We start from the raw sequence: 16,011 nt of genomic DNA, 5'->3' as shown, positions 1-16,011 counted from the left end.
TTATTGGTTACGAACAAAATGTAAAAAATTGTAAATTTAAAATTCTCATGTTATTCTTATGGAGAATACTGGATATTGTTATAACTTGCTTGTTTATGGATATATTTTGATAAAACTTGTCAAATTTATTTATTCATACTAAGCTATTAATATTTTATTAAATAACCTCTTGATCAGAATTGTATGTGTTATTAATAAATTTACGGAAAGTATATAAAAGAAACTCTTATAACACTTAAAACATATATTTACGCTTATACTCTTACTCACAAGAAGACAGTAAATATACAAAAAAGATGGTATATTTACATATTAGAATGCTGGTTTGATGCGGGGTTTGGTGGGAGTATTTATTTTCTTATTTTCTTTGTTGAATCCCAACTTTACTGGGCCTTTACTTTTCTTTTATTTGTTTTATTTTTAGGAGATAAAAAAAATGTCCTCGTTCCTTCTCTTCTTTTATACAAAGTTCCCATTGGACCTATAATGTTGAAACTGAGAGCTTCTTATTACTTTTCAGGTCAAGCTTTGTTACTTTTCCATAAAACATATCTTTTTTTAATTCCAGGGAGATCGAGTGACCGACTCACTTCCTGTTCGTCTCTGGAGGAAAACCCAACGGCAAGGAGGAGCTCTTGAACCTGTGATTGATGTATGGTGCGATGTCAATGAATCTCTCGTCAATCTAGGCTTCGCTCTCTGGGACCGACCGACCAATGAGTTGTGAGTCCAGTTGTTAACAAGAGAAGAGAACACAATAAAACAGAAGTTTATATGTACAATCACACTTGTTGTTAAGCTAAGTTGCCAATCTTTACATCTTGATAATCTATCTATATATTATATATTTTAAAAGAAGACAAAATAGAACTAATTTTTTTTAAGCTAAATAGTAATTTTTTGTTTTTTATTATTATTTTTCTTAATGTTTTAGAATGCTCCACGATGATGGCAGTGACGATGATACTTCTTACGTCCAGTCATGGCTGGAAAACTCTTTTCAGGTATTATATTCAGAAACATACAGTGACCTAAGGTTTTACCTTTTTGGTACTTTTTTAATTTTTGGTATCGTCACAGAGCAGTATGGCACAGAGGAAACCATGTTATGGCAGGACCAAGCGCCTTCAGCTCCAGTATGTTGTGCCGGAAATATACTTGCAACAAGCAAGGAAGAACCCAAGTGTTCTCAGTAACTAGTGCTAGACCACTTAAGTCTTAGTGTAACATTGAATGTTTCCTCTGTACCTTACTTCTTGTTTGTCAATGACTTCATATTTATATAACAAAAGCCAATCTAAATGTCAATTAGCAACATGCTTTTTTAAACCACAATCAAAATTGTTCAAAGCTGTCTGTGGTTAATATTATTATCCCCAAATCAACATTACCATATGTAATTATCTACCTATTTTCCTCCACAAATTTCATCACTGTTAAAAACAAAGCTTGTTCTGTAAAATCAATTTAAATGTCTTCTTACTCATTTGGAAATGTGTTTTATTGGGTTAATATCAAAACTAGACTTGGTATACAATCCTTTCAAAAACCCACCTCATCTTATCATAGTAGTAATAATTGTAACTATTTCCAGTCTCAATAATTTTAGTGATCTTTTTTTCTGTTAATAATCTCAACATTACAATTTTGGACTTTAACTACCCAAAACCCAAATTGTAAAAGCATTTATGCTTACGAGCTTATAACTTAACCCTTTTAGTGCTACAGAGTCGCTGACAGCGACGATGTGTTTTTACATTAAACTGCGAGCGTCGCTGAGAGCGACTATTCATATTTCCTACAGTACACATGGTTGCAATGGACTTATTGCGTTTGCGCTGGTGTTTGTTTTGAATAAAGTTATTTCTAAAGTTATGTTTTTAAAGTTAGTATGTCTTGTGTTTCTAGTTATATATAGATAGTGTGTGGTTTTTATGGGATAAATAAATAGTATATTTCGTACCTAGGGCCGAAAATGAGGTTTTGCTGGCTTGACATAGCTTAACAGTTTGAGACGAAGTTGAGAACTTAAAACGATCTATAGCTGCAAAACTATTTCGGTCCGTCGTACAAACGCTTTTTTTCACCACACTATATCCTATCACCACTATTCACCACAGTACAATAATAATGCATACTAACAGTCAACACGACTACAACTTTAAGGTAGTGTATAACTAATTTGAGGAATCAGCAAAAATAATAATAAATAGTTAAATAAATAAATAGAGGCAGCGGTGACTATAAAACAAGTCTATTGCAATGCTATCAATACTGATAAGAAAATAAGTGAACAGCTGATTTTTGGCCCTAGGTATGTAAAAACCTACTCGGCCCCCAAATGACGATGACAGCTGGCATAGTTTTTGGCCTCCAATACACGTTTGTAAAACTACTTAAAACATCATAGTGTGGTGAAAAGTCGTTTAAGGGACAGATATCAAACATTGAATACTGATGCTTTGGTCTTTTGTGAAAATCTCATGACATTTGTTTTCTGTTTTAAAAACATTGTATGACGTGTAAAGGCATAAACCCTACTTCCGGAGGTAACCATATAATCACTGTTTAAAAAAATCCTCCAGTTTTTGTTTTATTCAGATTTAAAAACTCTTTTCATTGCAAAAAATAAAGATTCCATTTATTTGTGAAAATAATGTTTATGGTGCACCTAAAATATAACAGATTAAGCATTTTCTTTAGCACATTTATTTATGTAAAATAAAATACAAAACAAATCAAATAACTTATATAAATAACCCCGCAGCAGCAAACCTGCCGACTAAGCTAATTTCTATTCGTCTGAATTGATTTAAATTAAATCTATTGAAAAAACATCAGGTTTAACGAGTACCTAGGTTTGCTGCTACAAGGAAACAATAAAAGTGTGTTTTTTTTTGTAAAATAATAACTTTTTAGTATAAAATGAATAAATTTGCCAAGTTTGATCAAATTATACCCATAAACAAGCAAATTGCAACATTTTGCAATATTTTCCGTTAGAATAACATGGGAATTTAAAATTTGCAATTTTTTTAATTTTCACCATTGCCATTAGCCGTACAAAAACACTTTGATATACTATATAATTTGTTTATTTAAGCTCTTAAAAAATTCAAGAGAGAAATTGGGAAATTTTGTGTTTTGAGGGTCAAAATGAGAAAAACAAATTTTTACCCCATAAAACCCCATTCCCATGGTCCGTTCATGCTGGTTCGTGAGCTCATTCAAGTTTATCCCCCGTTGTCCTTTAAACCAAATTTCATCAAAATCAGACAAAAATTACTCAAGCGTTCACCGACACATATATAACTCTCTATATATACATTAGCTCAGTTTAACCAATGAGTTTAACCATTTCTTTTCAGACACAGGCAAAGACTCAAAGGCAGCTTCATCCAAAAATACAGATATAAATAAGAAATATTTTAATTCAATCTTTCTACATCCAACTACCGAAAAAGAAATTTTAAATGTTATCAAAGGCTTAAAAAAACAAAAAGTCTTCAGGGGCTGATGAAATATCTTCATTTTTACTAAAAAAAGGTTGCATCGTATTTGGTAAAACCTCTATGCCATTTAATTAATATGTCATTCACCAGTGGATCGTTTCCTGATGCGCTGAAGGTGTCAGTGGTCAGGCCTATATATAAAAAGGGAGATCCAAAGCTCTGCAACAGCTATAGGCCCATATCAGTTGTGTCTGTATTTTCAAAGATATTTGAAAAAATCATGGTGATTAGGCTATGGGACTTTTTGAAATTAAATAATATTATATCCGAAAACCAGCATGGATTTACTAAGGGTAAATCTACTACCTCAGCGATGTTTCAACTGATAAATGAGGTGGTTTGTGAATTAGATGCTGCAAACTACTCGGCTGGTTTGTTTTTTGACTTGAGCAAGGCGTTCGACACAGTGGACCATGACTTATTGCTCGATAGGATGAGTAATGTGGGCGTAAGAGGATCGGCCTTAGATTGGGTCAGGTCATTCCTTTGTGGCAGAAGGCAAAACATAGAAATAAGGGCAGTTGATGAGGCTGGGCGTGTTAGAGCCTACCCTTCTGCTGAGAATTCTGTTGCTAGGGGGGTACCGTCCTGGGACCAGTCCTTTTCCTTCTTTTTATTAACAACCTCTCTTCCTGCATAACCTCCTCAAAGTTATCCCTGTTCGCCGACGACACCTCTCTCTCAGTTTCTTGCTCCAAATTTCTAAATCTGGAACAAATTAGTTTTTTGGATGCAAATGCTATAATTCAATGGTTTGGCGACAGTTTATTGAAAATCAACACAGACAAAACACAGCTCATTAACTTCCGTTTATCAAATCATTCAAACCGATCAAACAGTGGGTTTAGTCTCCTTTTGGACGAAACTGAGGTCCACCCTACACCAAATGTCAAGTTCCTTGGATTGATCTTAGACGAGAATCTTAGATTTCATGACCATATCAAATACATTTAAAAAAAACTCAGTTCTGGTATTTTCGTTCTGCGTAACCTCAGGAACAATGAGAATCTGGAGATATTGTTGACAGCATACTATGGGCTAATTTATCCTCACTTAGCATACGCCGTTCCTATTTGGGGTTGCGAGTGCCAGCAGACTAAAATGTTGTTTAAACACCAAAAAATGGCTGTGAGAACTGTTTTCTCTCTAAAAAGGCGTAAATTATGCCATAAATATTTTTTTAATTCAAAAATTTTGACATTCCCATCTATTTACATTCTTGAATCTTTAACATTTGTGAAACAAGAATTTTCTAAATTTGACTTTTCTGTAAAACACCAATACACATTGCGCAATTCACATACATTACCAATTCCTAAACATTCAACAACATTTTTCAAGAAGCATTTACTGTACAATGGCATAACACTTTTTAACTCACTTCCACTTCCTCTTAAACTTGAACCAAACCTGCTAAAATTTAAAAAGCAATTAAAATCTTTGTTGATAAAGTTTACCTGTTTGTTACAGTGTCCAAGAATTTGTAAATAAAATCAGCTCGATGAATAGTGATGTAGCTTAAATATGTATATAGAACTGTATAGCTTTTAGTACTGCATAAGACCTCTGTAAATAGTTGTAATGATGACTTAGCCAATACAAATTGTACAATATTTTGTTAATTCTGGCTTCATAAACGATTTGATTTGATATATAAACATTTGAAGGAATGGTGTTTTTGGCGCCTGGCGGCATCAAAATGAAAAAGTAAATCGGTCCCGGGCCTAGGTCTTACCGTGCCACCTACGGTAATAACTACTTCCCTACAGAGAAATTTGCTAAAAAAGGGAGGTATGAGTTTTTTTTAAGAGCTTGCTTATTTGGTCAAAATCCTCTAGCACTTTTCAGCTAGCGCTGTCAGCAACTTAGTAGCACTAAAAGGGTTAAATAAGCATAAATTCTTGTAAGTAAATTTTTGTATTTCATGTACCAGGGCATTAATGAAGAAGAACCTAAAGACAAAACTCAAGCTGTGGTAAGTTTTGTACGAGTTTCCCTTTTTTTCAAGCGATTTGAATGCAACCTTTATTTTAGTAAAAAATCTAATTTGCATTAGTCTCTTGGTAGTTACTGAAGTAGTTATGCGTTTGTGTGTGTGTGTGTTGTGTTTCCAAAGCATAAAATATACTTTTACACCTCGTTACTTCAAAAATAGTAAATGGAAGGGCATTTAGACATAGAAGAAAATAAGTAAGAAAGTAAGTTGAGTTTCCTTATGTTTGTTTCTTTTAAATCTTTTTCTTTTTATAGATTTTCTATGTTTACATTTTGATCCATGTATTAGTTTGGTTTCTACCAGGGGTGCCTAAAGGGGGGTACTGTGGTGCACTTGCGCCACAGGAATTTTTGGGGGGACTTTTTGAGGGGATTTTAGGGGGATATTTTTTTGCTAGCTGTCATAATGAATATATAATTTTTATAAGTAGACCGAAAAAGTGTTTCTAAGTAGCTCCCTATCAACACCAACAACATGACTCCAAGGTCACGGCATTATCGTCGGTATGACTTCGCAGTCACGGCGTCGCCTTCTGCGTTCGCAGAACTATTGTGAACATCTCTCGCGACAGCGGCAAAATGGCCGACGACCAGATAAAATCCCGTACCGAAAAATTCCCGGATCAAATGTAATCCTGTCCCGAAAATCGGGAATATTTTTTACAAAACCTCCACTTCTGGAGGTGTTGTCAGAATACGTTACAAAAATTTAACACAAAACACGAAACGATTACAGATAGGCCTATCAATTCACGCGTGTATATTGCCGTCGGCAGGACTGGAAGTAAAGTGAATCAGGTTGAGGTTCTGGATTGTCGTCTGCGTTTTCAACAGCTGATATTGGACTATTGTAGTGTCTGAGAAGAGGGTTAAAAATATAATGGGATTCATAATTAATTGAGTGTTTTCACTCAAAAATTTTGCGCTGTCCCTAGTTTTATGTATTTATATATTTATATATCCTCAAAGTATTTAATAAATTTCCTTTCGCGCGGTACGGTAGAATTTCGAGACCATCATTTATATCCAGCATATTAATTGGTTATTATTGTCAAAAAATGTTAATGGAAAACTCAATTATGAATCCCATTATATTTTCAACACTCTCCTGCGTCACTACAGCTAGTCCAATATCAGCTTTTGATAACACAGACGACAATCCAGAGGCAACGTCTTTCCGTCATAACCTGATTCTGTTTACTGTACTACCATCAGTCCTGCCCGTGGCAATATACACACGTGAATTCATAGGCCTATCTGTTATCGTTTTGTGTATAAACAGATTGTCTGACAAGATGCGTTTCTACCATTATTAGTTATGAAAAGCAATCCTGGGGCTATCAAAATGAATTACTCCTTGAATTACTCCTGGGGGGGGGGGGGAAATACTCCTTTGGCTTGGGGGGGGGGGGGATTGTGCCTCTGGGTTTGGGAGGGATGGGCACCTCTGGTTTCTACTTCACAGCAGATTACAAATTCATAAACCTAAGAGATACTATATTCATTAACAGCATTACAATTAGGCTTTGCCTCAATCAAAGCATGGTTAAAACAATTTCTTTGTTTCATCTGTACCATCCAGTTGCAACATGTTCACAAATAAAACCTGCATGTGTACAGTTAATTTTGTGTGATAATACAAAGCATTGCTTAGTTTAAAATAATCATGGAAATAGAATTAATTCAACAAATCTAAAACCCATATTATATGATGATTTCATTTTCTTATTTTTTTCTAGAATACGTATTTAATTAACTCCTAGAGTTGATGCAGTAGTTGTAGTTTGTTGGAGCATGTTTACTACTTTTATCTGAACTTAAACTATATGATTTGCTTACAGGAAAGTTTTAAAAATCTATAACTACAGTTATAAAAATGTTTATTAAAGAAGGCAGAATCTGTGATCGCGGCAAAATCGGGAACATTTCTAATGGTCTTCTTTGATCCCAGCTACATCTTGAACATCTCAGACAATCGTCCAGACCATTAGCTCCCGTTCATGGAAACATTTATATAGTTTTCCGTAATCGCAGCAAAATCTTGAACATCTTCTGCCATCGCAATAATAAAAGCTCGGACCCATTCAGGTCCTATTTCCTATCAAATTCCCAGAATTTTGGTAAAAATCCAACTATCCAAATTGATTTAGACAATTGAATTTCTTCTGTTATTGTTTTTCTTGCTAATCCTGCTTGTGATTGCCCAGGTTCTGACGTAATTTACTGTCACCATGTTCTGTTTGCTTGCATGCATTTGATCAATATTGTAGAACATTGATTACGATTATCCAAGGTAATTGGGGGAGACCACAGATAACTAAAAACCTCGGTTATTTTAATATGGTATGAAACTATGTAACAGGCTCAAATAAAACACCTTGATACCAATAAATAGACATCAATGTCTTATTTGGATTTCTACATAAACAAAATACAATAATGAACAATCATAAGTAATTAACCTTCAGTTACAAAAGTGGTTTGGTTTAAAATCACACTTTTCTCAAACTTAATGAAAAATTTGCTTATTTAATGCCTGCAATAAATGCTGGTTCAGAACAGAGACATGTCGATAATAATCATCATCTAGCAATGATGTTACCGTAGTTAAAAAGAAATCATATTGATGTAGAGATGTAAAATACCCAGGTATTTACCCGGGTCAATGCTTATTTTTATAAATACGTATTAAAATTAATTAATAATATTTATCTTTTAACCTCTTGATAACCATTCTGTACAACATGTCGTTGTTGCATTCTGCAGTTGTTACTGAATTATTTCTGTTCATTTTATGAATGCAAGTAAGGTGTTAGGGCAAGTATCAATACACAATGTTCTTAAATTTATGTGGATTTAATATCATATATCATAACAATTTAAAAATTGGAACATTTAGTTTTGTTCAAAGAAAGGCTCCAAGCCATGATTTTTTTGGAGAATGAAGGGATAGCAGTACCTTACCATTGAAAATAGTGTTCAACAAATTAAAGTGAACAACAAATTAAAAATCACAGTGTATAATTTCTTGCATATTTCTACATATACAAGTCAAGTCATGAGTGTAATATTATTTGCGTAGGTGGCAGCAGAAGCACCATACGTTTCAGAAGTTGAGAATGTAAGTTTTATTTTTAATGTTTTACTTGAATGTTTTATTAATTTTAGTTTCTAGAGTTTGTTTTCAGATTGATTAGAAAAAGGACGTAGGCCTATTTAATTCAAAACATCTTGATTCATTAGGGTACATAGTATACAGGGTGTACCGTAACTCTCTATAAACACATGTATATAGCGTTATTGCTTAGGTCAAGACAAGATAAACCCATTTCACCATAGGAATATGGGTATGTGGTGCTTAGTTTACCTTCTGTTTTTTACAAACAAACTTATAACTCCTAAACGTTTTGAGATACAGCGTTAAGATTTCGCAAAAATGTTTTTCTTATTAAGACCTAATTTTTGTTTAAAATTATACTGAAAAGTATCAACCGTTTCAAAATGGCAGCCATTTAAAATATTTTATCCCAAACCACCGTGGCCGGGGGTATTTCATATTTTGTGATGGTCGTTTAACACAACTCCGTAAACACTTAAATAAGATGTTTATATTTTCAGGTTAATGTTAAACCAAAGGAGATCTTTAAGCCACCTAGAGATTCTGTGAGGAGTACAAGGGCAAACCGTGGCCGTTGTTTGTCTCAAAGGGCCGCATACATTCCCGCCACAATTGGTCTTGGAGAAATAGCGTCCATAACCAAATGGACACCAGCGGTGCCTTTTAAGAAGCTCAGCTTTGTAGCCAAACCGACATACGTTGACTATGAATGTAATATCTATATACAGGACAGCGATTCAGGTAAGTCAACACAAGTTGGCGTGTATTATTGTTGTTGTTTATACTTGAGGGAATCCTTTTAAAAAGCAAGACTAAAACATTCATTACATTTATGGTTAATAGACATGACACTTGATACTTACTTGATACTTGGTTACTTCAAATTGGTTGACCCAAATTAGACCATTTTAAGCATGTTGGCAAAATTTTATGGGCCTTTACTTATAAAAGGATTTATAAGTAATCAATTACTTTTGTCTGGCTGTGCCTAAAGTTTTATGTATCACAGCCCACCAGAATTATTTATTAGTGTTTAATATGTATTTTTCAGCAGTGGGATCTACTTTGGAGTTGCTGGAGAAGGCTTTTATTAGCCTTTATGACAAATCTGAAAAACGTCCTTATGATGAAGAGTATGCAGAAGGTCAGATCTGTATCGCTTATTATGAAGTAAGCAAAAAGTGGTACAGAGCGCAAGTAATAAAGGTGATTAACATTTCTTAAACAATTATTACAAACACAGTGACTAATAATATTTTCACTAGATTTTATGTGTTTTTTTTTTTGTCTAGATTATTACTTAAAATGTTAAACTATGTTAGCACTGGCAGGACAAGTTGTAGTTACTGGTGAACTGTTGTAAAAGTTGTCATTCACCATTATTAGAGTTTTGTTGAACAACAGTGCAAGCACACGTTATATTCAACTGCTGGAGGTACGTAATTATATTGTTTTTACTAAAAACACTTTTGGAACAGTCTTTACTCAGGCAGCAACTTCTTCCTTTTTCAGAACTGGTCACCATATAACCTGACTTTTGGACGACAAAAAGTGTTAAATCAATGTTATTTTAACTGTGACTCCATAGATGGTGTGACTGATTAAATTAACAATAATTTGATTTGAATTCATTGTTTAAAGGCAGGGAAGGAAGATGCCGAAGTGCTCTTTGTGGACTATGGGAATACAGAGACCTTGAACTATGACCAACTAAGAAAACAAGTGACCATGGGCCATATTCCCATACAATGCCATCGATGTAAAGTCGAAGGAATTTATCCGGTAAGTCATATTTCAAACTGGTGTATTCTTTCTGTTTTTGGTACTCAGTCTATTTTTGTTGTTTGAATCTCCAATGGACAGATGCATCTTCTCTCGATTTAGTTTAAGGTTTTTATCACCCTGTTGTCAGGCAAAAAGATTTACTACCATCATGAGTAGCATAATGTTTTGCCACATTGTAATAACTCTTCAAAAGCTTTTTCACCATGACACAGGAGGCTATGTAGCTGGTTTTGTACTCCATGTAAACCAGAAAGTAAGTATTAAAGTTTGGAAATGTTTTTTATTACATAAAATGGCCAGTGAAATCAGGTAGAGTCCGGTATATTTAGTAATCAGCCTTACAGGACACTTTTTTTTGAAAAGGCTTAGTATGAGTTCCTTTAGTAGTCTGATTAAACCTGGCCAGTAATTACTATTTAAACAGCTTTGGCCCCTGATACATGAAGGGTTGAGTGGATGAAGGGGGCAAGTAACAATTTTGTACCAATTGAGTTAGATGCATGGATGAAGGGTGTAAGTGATGCTCAATTTAGTACACTGACTCCCATAGTCCTAAGTATAATAACAGCTGAGTTATTTTTTTAACTTAGGGGTTAAGTACAGGAAATTCACCCAAATGGAGTGTATGAAGGTGGTAAGTGCTTCACTTTCCCCCTTCATCCACTTTAAGTTTCACTTACACCCTTCATCTATACTCTCAGTGTGCTTCACTTTGCCCCCTTCATCCACGTAAAGTTTCACTTACCCCCTTATTGTTAGGTAATAGTAGCGTACGTACTGCAGCTAACATCATATCCAAATCAGCTGACAATGAAAATTACCTTGAACATTCCTATTTGCATTTTAGTTGTTTTAAAAATGTATCGGACCTACCTTAGTACGAGTTGTTAGCTATTCTTTATAGGTAACTGTGTTATAGGTGTTTTTCTTATCCTGTTTAATTGATGCTGGTAGTTAACCGTAAAAGTATCGTATGCGACTCAATCAAAAGACACATTTGTTTATCAGTGTAAGAAATAGTCACTCTAATGAACTGGTAAAGTATTTAAAATATTTTTATCTTACAAACATTAGATATTTTTTCAAATGTACGACTATCTTAAAAACTACAACAACACAATTCATCAAAGTAACTGTTTTTTCTTCAGTGCTGGTGTAACCGAAAAAAATAAATACCCCCGCCGCAGCAAACCTGCAGACTAAGCGAATTTCCATTTCCCTGAATGGATTTACACTAAAATGTCTCCTTAAAAATATCACATTTATTCCCTATTTAAATAGAATCAGTTTAAAACATACTTAGGTTTGCTGCAACAGGGAGGGTAAAAGTGTTTTTTTATGTATTTTATGTAAAATGGTAATAGTTAGTAAGAAATAAAAACATTTTCCAAATTTGAGCAAAATATGTTTATAAACAAGCAAACTACAACAGTTTACTTATTCTCCATAAGAATAACATGGGAATTTTAAATTTACAATTTTTTTGAATTTTCTCCGTAACCATTAGGCCCATTATAACGCTTCAATATACTAAATTATTTGTTTTTTTAAGCTCTACAAAATAGTTTCGAAAGAAATTGCAAAATTTTATGATTTTTGGGTCAAAAATGGGAAAAACCTATTTTTACCCCCTAAAAGCCCCCATAAACCCCCGTTCCCATGGTCCGATCATGCTGGTTCGCGAACTCGTTCGAATAAACGTAGGTTTACACGTTTGTACCAAATTTCATCAAAATCGGATCATTTTTGCTCGAGTTATCGCGCTAACGGACACATAAATATATATATAAATATATATATAAATATATATATATATATAAATATATATAGCCTATATATAAATATATATATATATGAATTTGAACGGATGGTGTTTTTGACCTCTAGGGACCTCAAAACGAAAAAAAAAAATCGCTCCCGGGTCCAGGTCTTACCGTGAGTACTACGATAATAGCTTATTCCCTATATGGGAAATTCGCTAAAATGAATTAAGAATAAAGAATAAAAAGTAAAACAGATTGCTGGTGATGGTGAAAGATTGAGATGAACCGTCAATCAATAATTTGAAGCTTTCTGACTGAAGTGACTCATTTACCAGCCAATAAGTCCAGGGCATTGTTGTACACTATTTTAAAAAGGAAGAATAGCTCTCAGCGATGTTTGCACTCTTGCTGAGTACGACACGGTCACTGTGAGCGTAGCCATAGCAAGAGTCTATTATCAGGTGAAACAAAATCATCTATCAGGTCATCTATCCAATACCGCTAGGTCCTTCGTTGATATTGAGAACACAAACACACGCTAAAAACACGAAATACAAATGTAAAATACTGTAAAAAACTGGGCAGGAGTCTCCCATGATTAACACTGGCCAGTTGTTTACATAATTATATTAATTTTGTCATGTTTGTGTTATGTGTTCTCAATATCAACGACGGATCTAGCAATATTGGATGGATGACCTGATTGAAGTTTTTGTTTCACCTGATAATAGACTCATACTGATGTCCGAAATTATAGTAGTGTACTACTGGTAAAAAGATCACTTGACGAAGCCAGGTAACATAAATCATTTTAATAAAATATGTTTGGTTGAAAAACAAACCCCACAATAGGCTGGTTTATACCAATCATATCATAGAATAAATGTGTATATATTATTGTATATTGCCAACTGAATATGTATTACTTGTCATGTGGAATAATTAAGTGAATTTTCAATTATAGCTTAAAACTTGGTTCTGGAATTAAAAATTTAATTGATTTTTTTAAGGTATCTCCTGACCACAAATGGCCAGTAAGGGTTTTGGATTTTATTCACGGTTCCATCGTTGAACAACACTGCGAAGTGAATCTGCAAGAACCGACAGATGATTGTGAAGATTACATTGTAAGTAATGGACCAATTTTTCCATAGGATGACAACCGAATTATTCCTTTGCATTGACATTAGTGAAGAATTATTTTACTATGTACTACTGTATTAGTACTGTCAGTTAGTAGTTTTAAACCCTTTTAGTGCCACAATTACTATTTTGTTTGTGATGCCTCAGTATTCATAGTAATTTTCTACAAATTCAAAAATTGCCAATAGTCTTTTACTGTTTTTGGAGAGTTTTGAAATGAACCATAAAAGATTTAAAGAAGTCTTAAATTTGGTCTTAAACTGACAGCTGGTAGGGCAAGTTTACATAACAGCCAGCCCAGGGCGAGATTGTTTGAGATAATGAATATGACACTCCCTCATAGCTCCTTCAAAAAGTTGAGCTGCTGATCTTTGCATGGCCCCCACATTTAATTGTGGGCCCTGTTACCAGGATCTGGCTCGGGCCCCCCTACCAACCGGGGGGTCGGGGGGGTATGGAATACCCCCCAGCGTAGAGGGGGGGTCCGGGGGTTCTCCCCCGGGAAAATGTTGAAAATGTCATGTATTTTAGTGAGTTTTTAATGCAATTTAGGTATTAAATTTGTGAGTGGTAAATGGCACTTTTGCAGCCTTTTTTAAGGAAGAAAAGAGTTCTTCAAGGAGTTTTATAAGACTTAAAATTACAGGAATTCAGCAATTAAAACTATTATATCAATACACAAAAGCTCCATGCCTATTAATATTTTGTCCTTTTTATTTCCCTGTAAAAGGGTTTAGCTATCTTAACTGCTATAATTAATTGTACTTTGTAATATGGAGTAGGAAAAAAACTTACGTAAATTGAGTTTAACAGCTTACACCAATGAAATCATATTTTATTCAGTGACAATTTTCATCAAGAATTTTAATAATACTTCATTTTTTGGGAGTGGATCCCTGAGCTGCCGAACTTGCGCGAGTAGTACTCATGCCGAGTAGTCACGGAGAAAAACGAATGTGCACGAGTAAGCCGAGAATGACCGATGCTGTCGATGCCGATGCTATCCAATCCATGCTTTAGTACAGTATTATACCGAGCGAATTGGGAAGAAAACTTAGGTCAAAATTATTAGGCCTACAATCTTTCATATTTTTAAAACTCCAAAAGTAAAGAATTTTGAAGTTTGTGTCAAATAACCTAGATTGCAATTATTAATTGAAATATTCCATACATAAAAGTGCAACCGGGACCAAATGTTGATAAAACGGGACAAATAAGCGTCCCGAGAGGATTTGTCGGGATGGACCAGTCCCCTAAAACGGGACGTCTGGTCACCTTAGCTATGGTACATAGTACATGTCAATTTTGCAATACTTTACAAATTTTATTTTAACTTATAACTATAAGAATTCATTCTTGAAACTATCAGTTCAATTATAAAACCAAACTTTGTTTATTATGGGGGGAATGAGGTAGGAATGGCTAGGCGCTGGCGGGAGGAAGGGGTAGAGGGAGTTTGTGGAGCTCGCTGGCTGTTCTGCTGTTGTATAGTACATACGCACCTACGCACATATAGTATTTAAATATGAACTTCCTTAGAATCAAGAATTAATACATTTTAAATTATTTAACTTAGTTTTTTGTAAAATATATATATATTATTTTTTATCTTCAATTTATGATCTGCTGTAAAGTGATCTTCAGTGAGGAAAAAAGAAAAAAATGAAAAAATGGGTAGGCCCGGGCCCCCTGAGGGCCCAGGCCCTGTGACCAGAGTTGCGCCAGCCCTACCCTTGTGGGGGCCATGGATCTTTGTAAGCACTGGCTTTGTAGGTACATCTCAGAACTGCTTCCCTCTGATTACCAAATACATCATAAAGAACAAGACACAATCATTTACAATAAAATCTTGAGTCACTGTTTAACCTTTTGTCTTTCATCTGGTTACTGCTTAATGTCAGCCTAAATTTCATGCTGCTACTTAAAAAGTTAAAACATTGATTTTACTCTGCAAGTCTCATGTAGGGCCTACAATGCTTGGCCATTTTGTATTTCTGCACTATTTGCTAGAAAACAGCAGTTGCTTCAAGGTAGAATCTGGACAAGGCCGAGCTTAAACATTACAAAGATAAATATAGAATCCATTCAATATTGAAACTGAAATTTAACAAGATATTTATTACCAGGTTATGTTTTTAGGAAAAAATTTAGCTTGGATTAAATAAATATATATAATGGAGAGGACACAGCTAACTGCTAACTCACCTGATGAAAGGTTGCAGACGAGTCAAACAACACATAAAACACACACATAATAATACTTGATATTTTGCCTCTTTCAGAGGCTTCTTCAGAAGAAGGCCTAGATGGTAGAGAACAACAACTGTTACAAGAACAACAGTTTAAAATAGGATGACACAGTTTTAATTCAAAATGTCTGACAGGTTGTCCAACTGACACTACACAAAGCTCTGGGTTGAGGATATAAGGATATTATCTAATTTTGAGGTTAGGTGGGGTTCTGGAGTTGGTCACAAACTGGTGAGCTAATTCCCATCTTCTGAGCATTGAACTATTGCATTGGTTCTTTGGCAATGATTTTCTATCTTTTATGGTGAAACAGTCATCAAATAGAAGTTGGTGGGGTAAGGCATGTTGTGCAACTGGTTTTTCTTTGCTAGTTTTAACATCATGTCGATGGCCTTCATGCGTTTTCGGAGAGTCTCGGTTGTTAGGCCTATGTACTGGGCTAGAC

At 34.5% G+C, this 16,011-nt stretch overlaps 1 protein-coding gene across 3 annotated transcripts in view; it reads left to right on the top strand.

Annotated features, from left to right (window-relative positions):
- The window catches only part of LOC128990915 (RING finger protein 17-like), a 184,978-nt gene that overhangs the window by 157,536 nt on the left and 11,431 nt on the right, over positions 1-16,011 (top strand). For 2 of the 3 annotated variants that reach the window (XM_054413572.1, XM_054413571.1), the window contains exons 21-28: positions 569-723; positions 935-1,004; positions 5,446-5,487; positions 8,590-8,628; positions 9,126-9,366; positions 9,677-9,831; positions 10,267-10,407; positions 13,184-13,300. In XM_054413572.1, coding sequence (XP_054269547.1) covers positions 569-723; positions 935-1,004; positions 5,446-5,487; positions 8,590-8,628; positions 9,126-9,366; positions 9,677-9,831; positions 10,267-10,407; positions 13,184-13,300 — 960 coding nt within the window. The remainder of the gene's footprint in view (positions 1-568; positions 724-934; positions 1,005-5,445; positions 5,488-8,589; positions 8,629-9,125; positions 9,367-9,676; positions 9,832-10,266; positions 10,408-13,183; positions 13,301-16,011) is intronic. The other variant, XM_054413573.1, reaches the window with a different exon arrangement.

This window comes from Macrosteles quadrilineatus, unplaced genomic scaffold, assembly GCF_028750875.1.
Source record: "Macrosteles quadrilineatus isolate MER2022 unplaced genomic scaffold, UCM_ALF_1.0 Scaffold_3__2_contigs__length_128488019, whole genome shotgun sequence".
NCBI lineage: Eukaryota > Metazoa > Arthropoda > Insecta > Hemiptera > Cicadellidae > Macrosteles > Macrosteles quadrilineatus.
This window is presented reverse-complemented; position numbering and strand designations above follow the sequence as displayed.